General features: G+C 35.2%; 1 protein-coding gene across 1 annotated transcript; it reads right to left on the bottom strand.

Annotated features, from left to right (window-relative positions):
- Positions 1 to 3,569: 3,569 nt before the first annotated feature.
- Positions 3,570 to 9,120, bottom strand: LOC135615192 (ATP-dependent (S)-NAD(P)H-hydrate dehydratase-like). The gene is made up of 12 exons (XM_065113360.1): positions 8,962 to 9,120; positions 8,444 to 8,708; positions 6,841 to 6,917; positions 6,605 to 6,714; positions 6,418 to 6,532; positions 5,436 to 5,498; positions 5,165 to 5,328; positions 5,024 to 5,085; positions 4,854 to 4,920; positions 4,253 to 4,318; positions 4,036 to 4,164; positions 3,570 to 3,957 (listed from the first exon to the last, which is right to left on the bottom strand). The coding sequence occupies exons 2-12, from the start codon at positions 8,679 to 8,681 to the stop codon at positions 3,930 to 3,932; spliced, it is 1,119 nt and encodes a 372-aa protein (XP_064969432.1). The 5' UTR covers positions 8,682 to 8,708; positions 8,962 to 9,120; the 3' UTR covers positions 3,570 to 3,929.
- Positions 9,121 to 9,461: the final 341 nt, after the last annotated feature.

Below are 9,461 nucleotides of genomic sequence, written 5' to 3'. Positions count from 1 at the left end.
TTTATGTCAACAGTTTGGATAAGGACGAGAGAAATAGGTGTTTGCTTGTCGCATATATCGATCATGGCATCAATGAACTTCATAACAAAAAAAACACCATAAACAAAACCAGAGAGCATGTAAGTGATATGAAACATACAACTGCATTTTAAACAAAACCCATGAAGACTCACGATGCATTTTAAACTTGAGACATTTCATCTCTTTTATTTTTCATTCGACAAATGAATAATGTGTGGCAACATACTTGTCGAGGCATCTTAGTTGATTAGTAGTTATATCTGCGATAATTTTCTTCTATTAGTAATGTGTTGCGATGTACTTTTTGAAATATTATAATTTCTCTTAAAACACATGGAAAGTTCACTTACCGCTTTCTTGAATACAGTCTAGTATTTCTTGACAATTCATGGTGCCAGTGATAATGTGTGTTAAGGGGCACAAACATCAAATTGATTAGTCCATCATAATTAATTTTATAGCTTAGGTTGAATATCCAAGTCCCTACTTACTGATAATACTCTTTCATTAAAATATAGTAATCAAATTAATTAAATAATATTAAAAATATATAATAACCTTACTAATAGGAATAGGATATTACCTAAAAATTAGTGTCCATAATAATACTCGAAACAATTGATGCGTTGGACTTAGTAGCAGCCTTCGATATTAGGATGGTAGAATTTCTTAATTACGCCTCCAATGAAGATGTCTAAATGTAATAACTAGAAATGCTATTAATTTATAAATAAGATTGCATATTTCATGAATCAATTAACTACTCACTCACGATGAATAAGAACAATGAAACATTTGTTGATAAATAAAATTTAAGCTAAAATTGATAATAATGTCATTGAATATGTAATGGATAAGAACTCAAACTCTATAGATAAAACTCATGATAAATACTTCAAATTGAATATTATCATCATGACTTCCTCATCGTTAGCAACCTCACTCATCCTTATTACGAAGAAAAACATCAATTAATAAACTATAAATAGAATATTATCACCGAATCAAATACATATGTCACTATATCATGACCGTCGCAATCGACCTTCATCTATTTGCTCAACTTATTCAATTACATCACTTATTGTTGTTAATTTATCTCCCTTATCTTCGTATTGTTCTTGCTCATTACTCCTGTGCTTCTTACTATTTTTCTTTCCAACTATAGTCTAATTTTTTTTCCTAAAAAGATAAGAACTTCAATATAACTTTTTTTTATTAGTGAAGCCACTATGTTTTCCCTTCTCGCAACTACTATCTATCACTCGGCTTTTGCACTTGGGATCTTATTAAAGATAGAGAATATTATTTGGTTATCTCAGTTAATGCTTCTATATCCCGAACTTCTCTAACAATGTGACAAATTAAGTTATTTGGTTATCCTTTGCATCATAACCTTTATAACAATATAGTAATTATAAATGATGGACATCAAGGCGAAGGATTTTATATATAACCTTTGAGTTATTTGGTTATCCTTTGCATCAATATAATTACAAACGATGGACATCATTTAGGAACGTGATCATTTTGCTATTATTATTATTATTATTAGAAAGGCCTTTATATATAACATTCAAAGGTCCTAAGAACACTATCATTCGAGTAAGTCTTTGCCCACCCATGACCTTTCCTATCTCAAAATTGAAGTAATTTAGTAGCTTAAATAGTCATTCAGAATCTAACTAATGAAGTCCATCATCCTCCCACAATATTGCAGAATATCTTTTTCTTTTGAACTCCAAATAATCTATATTGTCTGAATACCAACTTACATGAGCCACCTGGTTTATTACAGACTTTTAATTGCTCTCTCTCTCTCTCTCTCTCTCTCTCTCTCTCTCTCTCTCTCTCTGATAGTTGGACTTCATACCTTTCGACGTAGCCTCGAGCTTTTTAACATTTAAACTCAATCGGACACTTTACAGACCAAATTCGATGTCAATCTGTCCCCTCTAGACACATTATATTTGTATAACTTAGTAATGGTAAGTTTGACTCTCTTAAAAGTGCAGTTTATATTTGCATTGGGACCATTTACACGCCTAAGATGTGCACATCTTTAATCTTCTTATGCGCGGGCAGGCTTTCCAGCAGTTCACCGGAATAAAAATACAGCTATGTATTGCAGCCCTACGATAGATAGTCCAGATGGCTGGTTTCTGTGGCAGGCGCCGATTAGCACTCACCAGTTCGACAGGCACCGATCGTTGTTTCACTTCTCAGACTCTCCAGGGTATTATTCTTTTTGCAGTCATCTTGGCTGCAATCCCTTCATGTCCCTTGTGGCACGGCACCGGCTTAGGATGGATTGCTATTTTCCATTGGTTTCTTCTCTTCGGGAACGAGTCCTATTCCATGGGCAGTGAACTCGGAGATATATCCTGAGGCCTATCGTGGCATTTATGGAGGCATGTTCCGCCTGCCTCCATAAATTGTTTCGTTAAACATTCCTCTCGATCGTTGCAGTTTGTGGGGACAGCGGGAACCTTCTTCGTTATCGTCGGCGGCGTGGCTGTGGTGGCATTTGTCTTCGTAATAGCTAGCCTACTACTAGTCTAAGAAGGCTTGAGCTTGGCCTTTAAAGCGTGTTGTGCTTTTAAATGGACTTTTCATTACCTACTTAGAATAACAACACTATTGTCGAAGATTACAATAGCATCTATACCTTCTTCACCCAATAGCAAACCGAGGGTGAGCTTCAAAATACATTTAAAATATGTATTGGCGCCCAATATTGCTCAAATATAAATTAGTATTTTGTATTTTTTTTTTTTTCCAAATCTGAAACTACTCAAATACTAAATACTAGTATTATTAGCATTTCAACATTTGTAGGATGTTAGTTTTTTTTTTTTTTTTGAAAGTATCTTATGATTTTATTTAAAATTATAATATTGTCAAAATAATTTAGTAAGATTTTTAATCTCTATAAGATGAATTTTTATTTATTTATTTTTTTTTAAAAATTATATTTATTTATATGCTTATATTTTTATTTATTATATATTTGAACCATACAATTTTTTTTTATCAAATTACATTTTATTTATTTATTATTTATTTTATTTATTTAAATAAAAATATATACATTTATTTTTAAATATATATTAAAAATATTAGAAGAATAAATTTATCACAATATTGAATTAATTTTTGTGATATAATTTTACTAAACAACACTACCTCAAAACATATTTAAAAAAATAATATTCATCTATTATTTATCCAACGATCAAAGTTTTTCACAACTATACATTTACTGAGCTTTTTCATCCAACTACATAATAAAAATACAAACATGATCCAAACCTAAGTTTTAGGTAGCATTGTTGCTTGAAATGGTTCCTTTACCATAATCTGCTGCTGTACTTCCATGACATTATTGATTCCACAACACCACCCAGATCAGCAGATTTGGGTATAAATGGAGAACAGGATGCGCAAATGAGATCTCCAACGGCATCCCGTAACAATGCTTGCATACAATAAAAACAAAAAACAACGCTTAGCATATGAAGAGCATGGACCACACAAATCAAATCGAATTGAATGAGCATAACCAATGCTGATAATATTAGCGGATACCAAACCACCAACGCATTGTTTTTCACTTTTCTGTATCAAGCAACGAGAAGAGCTTGGTCATTATTTGGTACATCCGCCTCTTTGATGATAAATGACAAAAGTGTTGAAGTACCGTACAAGATTACATTTTGTAGCACAGCAGTCACATTATCAGCATACACAGACTTATATCGTCAATGTTTGCTTCCTGAACTGAAAATTATTACTGCAGATATTTGAACTCAAATGTACCATACAAGAAGTGAAAGCACATCTTCACATATTATGCCATGAGGAGTGATTAGTTCTTCCAAGATATCCAGGATCTTGAGGATGCAGCATTATTCAGCAGGGCATATGTCTTCCAAACTGCGAAAAAGAAGTTAGTAAAGCTGAAATTTCAAACACTTTTTCTTGGTAAAACTACTTTGTAAGTGACAGCGGTACCTCTTCCCCAAGTACTCAATAATATCTGTAGTAAGTGTTGCTCGTTTCTTGTTTTGGAACGCAAGAGCAGCAGCTCTTCTAAGCAGTGCAGAACCAGCAATGCACCCGAGGACCATTGGATTTGACAAACTTGAAATTTTCAAAACAGTTAGAAGCGAATTTTACTAAAAGAATAATGATCTCATCCAACAAAATGTATATAGTCAAACTGTCAAACCTCTTTCCAGTGGCTTCTTTTGTAGACAATAAATGCCGGCGTGCCCATGATGAAAATACTGCAACACTAGTATCACATGAAAATTATGCAAAAGTGAAAGCTTTAGTTTGCAAAACAGTGTTGCAGCCGTGAAACATAGCACATAGATTATGTACACTCTATACGACTTACATATATATATACCAATACACACTGGGTCTGTAATGTGCTCAAATGTGTCTCTATCAAATTGGGAGCACTTGACTGTGTACCAGAATTTAGAAACATCAAAACTAGAGTATAATATGTTTTCTAGAGTCAAGATCTTAAAGTTGCATGTAGTTACATGCTTATATATGCTGGCAAAGAAATGCTACTTTACAACTGATAAGGCCATTTAGTCTCACTTATCAACAACCCTTTCATATAATCTGTTTTCAAGGTAAATTCATCACTGTGGTAAATGCATTTTAGTTTTTTTCAAAGAAAAGAAAAAAATTAAACCTTACAGAAACAAATGGCCTAGGGTTGTATAACTTGAAGAAATGCAACAGATTTAAATGCAAAAACGTGATTGGCAAAAGACTACAAAGCTTATCTGACATCCTAAATGACAACAAACCTGCCAGAAAGGATGTCACCTTGACCACCACAACGTCGAGGTGAGCCAAATGTGCTCACACTTGTGACTGTAAGACATAAACCATCAGAAAGAACTACAGCTAATTATATAATGACTATGATACCTAAAATTCAAAAAAGATAGTAATATGTACTGCATTTAGCTAAGACCTGCTTCACCATCACTAATAAAATCTGACTTCCCTTTACGAAGAATAGTAACACCATCAATCCTGAGAGGACAAAAAGCTATGTTTAGCCTTCTTGTGAATCACAAGAGAAACAGAAAAGAGAAATTCAAAAGATGATTACCGCCTGGCAAGCAATTGTAATTGGTTGGTACCATCTTCATCATTAACTTCACAATCCAAAGCCTTCTCGACAAGGCGTTTATACTCATTGATATTTGGTGTTAGGACAGCTAATGGGTTTCCACGAACTAAGTCAAGGTTGTTAGTGACAAGAAAGAGACCATCCTGCAAATCATATCAATGTTATCTCTTATGAATTAATCCATGTGCTTCTGATTTAGAGAATAACAATTGAGATAAGATGCATGTTTTATAATGCAGAAAACACATACCCCATCAATGACTATTGGAATGCTTGATTGCCTTGCATGCCTCATGATGTCACTCACGCAACCCTGGCATACCAAACAAGCTTTATTTTGACCATGGGAAGATTACATGGTTTGTTGAATCTGTTCTCAACATTTGGATTTATAATAGGATATGCATATTCATCAAACCACATTCCACTAAGGATGCAGATTTTCTCTTTGTTATTGAGTCATTCTAACTCTTGATGTTTTCCCAACAAATCATTTCCAATTGTCATTAGAAAGAGGATAGATTATCGAAAGAGCTTTAGAAAGTTCTGCTATATACACACACACTAAATTCCCATGTATACTGCAGCTAGCAAAATGTTGGTCCCCCTTGATAGTGTGAAATAGTCAGAAAAATCATACAATATTGCACTGCACCAAGTTGTAGCCATCGCTTAATCACATAATGATTGTCACTGAATGAAATATGTTCCTATCATGAGAATTCATCCATGCCTTGTGAATGACAGGGAATCTGGACAAAGGGTGTCAATTCACAATAAGGTCATATTAATTGCAATGGATTAACTGTTGCAATGGATTAACATATAAAAAGAGTTTAAAATAGATTAACTGTTGCAATGGATCAAACAGATGTCTGAATAGTAGATTCAACTTTCATGTGGTTTTAGGAGCACCTCAGATTTAGTAGCAGAAATAGTATTTCCTGAGCTAATATTACCTTTCTAATTTCCACTGTTTCCTAAAATCTTCACGTACAGTAGGTTTCTCAGAAGAAGGTACCTTAGTGAACCCATTCCACACCCATACTTTCTTCATGTAATTTAATTTTAAGAAAGATGTGTTGTAATAAACATACAACACTTTTTTGAAACTAGATGGTGAAGGCAAGAATTGGAGAAATGATATGGGAAAACAAATCACAAAGATAGAAATAGGACAACCTCATAAAAGCCAATGGTTGTGAGAATAACTTCTCAAGCTAGCAGCATACCATAAGAAATTGATCTCTTCCTAGTCCCGGACCAACAACAATACAGTCAAATCTTTCCATCCACTTTCCAACTTCAGAAAGAACCTTAGCAGAAACAGAGTCTCTCTCGTCGTCCCTAAGAAACCAAATTGTATATCAACCCTTGTTGTACAAGGCCCCCAAAGAGACTTTCCTAAGAAAGGATTACCTTACACTGTAAGATTCTTCTAAAACTGGATGCACAATCAACTCCGGGCTATAGCTCTTTATCACTGTTGCTGCATCTTTTGTACAAAAAACATGTGATAAGTCTGCCCCCTGCATGGTACATGCCAACCAATTTATATTTATGATGCTATATGAAATTAGAAGCAACAATGAACACGGAACAAAGTTCAACATAATTAATATATGAACTGACTATATGAGAGTGATGGTACTCACGAGTTTTAGAGCTGATATAGCAGCAAAATATGGAGCCCCTGTGTACTCACGACATCCACCAATTACTGCAATCTTTCCTGGAAAAAAAGATGAAAAGATGGTTAGGGTGAAAATAACTCTTTGACAATGACATTGATCTCATCGCACTCAAAGTACAAGAAGGTCATGGTAGTTTTTGTCAATGAGTTGCGTTCAGCAAGATTTTGCCAAAAAAAAAATCCAAATTTCAGCAAAATATTTTGTTATGCTACAAAAAAGAATAGTTGCTTCAAGGATACGTCTTTGAATTTATGCGAATCTAAATGAGAATATAACATAATATTCAGGATTAATCCTCAAAGCGAATCAATTGGAAGTCAAATCTTATCTTCAATTTGTGCAAAACAAATGATTTATTAAAAAAAATTGCAAGTAACTTGAGATCCATTTAATATGAACTTAGTTTCGATACAGTAACACTGAAATGAAGGCAAAGCTATCAAACTACAAGGACATAAGCTATTCATGTTCACGAGAAACCAGCACACTATCTAGTTGCTAGATTATAAAGTTTGTTAATCCAAAGATATCAAGCTTTATTTGATTCATTCATGCTCTAGCATAATTTTCTTGATATCATCCTTAACAAGCTGGATTTAAAGAAACCAAACTTGGAGTCAGGAATTGCTGTACAGGTTAAAAATTGTCAACAAGGCATGACTATTGATCAATCAGGTTAACCAAACGATGAGGGAATTCATGGTTTCTTTTAGAGATTGTAGGATGCCATGTCAGCTTTTGCATCAAGTAATGGGAAGAAATGACTTCTTTTGAATTTAGGAAGTGTGAGGTAGAAAACAGTTATGCTATGAAGTTATAGTTGAAAAGATATAAGTATATGAAACATTTTCAAAAGAAACTCCTGTTTTGCATAACTGGGTATTTTTCATTCATTTTTAATTTTTAGGCATTAAAAGTTATATCAGCATGACATATGTAGCAAGGTCAATAACTTTAAAAGAGTAAACAAGCAGCAGCTACAGGGGTTTCAGTATGTATAGGTAAATTCTAGATTGAAATTCTTCGTTTGTGAACAAGCTCAATGAATAAGGAGAGAAATCTGGAGAGAATCAAGAGAGAAATAATAAAAAGGAAGAGAGGTTGAAGAAGAGGTTTTGGAAGCAACTATAAAGATGATAATATTCATAACTTCAATTTGATTTGATCTTCAGGGCTGATAATAGTCATCATTCACTTATCCATTTCTTCTATCCCCAATAAGACTTAAGAACCTTCTACAATACAACACAGATGGAAACTTAATTCTGAATCACCACAAGTTGACTAGACATTACTTTTTAACAAACTTCAGGTTTTTTTTCCACATACCTTCCTTTGGTAGCTCATGAGATGACTTTTCTTGTTAATGTGATGCAGAATAACCTATGTTCTCCTTCTCTCTCAATTAACAGTGAAAATATAACCTTTTTTTATAAGAACTCTAATATGCTACAGTGATGGAAAATGTAAATAACCTCATAGATGCATAATGGTAAAGTTAACTACCACCAACACAATGACAAAACTAAATTGCTACCAATTTTACAAGCATGAAAATGTTCACCTGCTTGGCCTTTATAACGAATGGGGTCTAGCGCTGGTGTTACCCTCCGAATAATGCTCTCAGCATCAGCCTCTGATGCCTCGACATTAGCGCCTTGTATCCCTCGCATTCTATGTGAATGTATCCGACAACAGTATCCACCCAAAGACCTTATCAAGAAAAGCTGCCTCCTTACCACAGCTGACGATGCCCACATGCAATACTCTGGACAACCAGAGGAAGCGATGGAACCACTCATATCATGTCTTGATCACACATCAAGCATCTGTGTCCCGGGTAAAAATCAATCATAAAAAAGAAGGAAAACGAGGAATTACCGCTAGCAAATGTACTTTTCTCAACTAATTCATACATGGCAATCAGAAAGCCCGAATTTTCGATTCGAATATGATTCTATATATCAAAGTGAAAAAAATATTGGCGCAGATCAAGCTAAACCCTAGAACAGATCCAAGGGAAGAATTAAACGTTGGACCGACAGGGATACTGAAAGCATTGATGAGACTATCCATGCTTACCTCGTCGTCGACCAAACACCCAACCAATTCCGTTCCTTCGATTAACAAATCTCGAGTCGATGCAAGAAAGAGAAACGGATAGAAATGGCGACACTTGGGGACAACAAACGGGGAGCGGAGGTCGAGACTCCATAGAGAACGAGAAACGGATGTACGGGAAACGACACACGAGTCGAGCAACAGAGAGTGTCGTTTCCTCCTATGTCGGGCCGGGCCAATATTGACTTTGGTCCAACGGCCTACAACCAATGACCGGGTCCCGCCTGGGGACTAAACAAGGCTTTCCATTGGCCTATAAGAACCCGTTCGGTCCATCTTGTGGCCAAGTACGAGGGCATTATGGTCAGTTGACGCAGATCGATAAAGAAACAGGGGACAAAAGCCACCGTCGCGTTCCCAAGTCTCACGTTGTCCACCCAGCCTTCAGCCGCCGTCGCCGGCGCTTACCCACTCGCTTCAGTGCCACCCCCGCGGCTCCACGGTCAAGTCCTGCCTATTAC

Source organism: Musa acuminata, chromosome BXJ2-6, assembly GCF_036884655.1.
Source record: "Musa acuminata AAA Group cultivar baxijiao chromosome BXJ2-6, Cavendish_Baxijiao_AAA, whole genome shotgun sequence".
NCBI lineage: Eukaryota > Viridiplantae > Streptophyta > Magnoliopsida > Zingiberales > Musaceae > Musa > Musa acuminata.
Note: the sequence above shows the minus strand (reverse complement) of the source record. Positions and strands in the feature narration are given on the sequence as shown.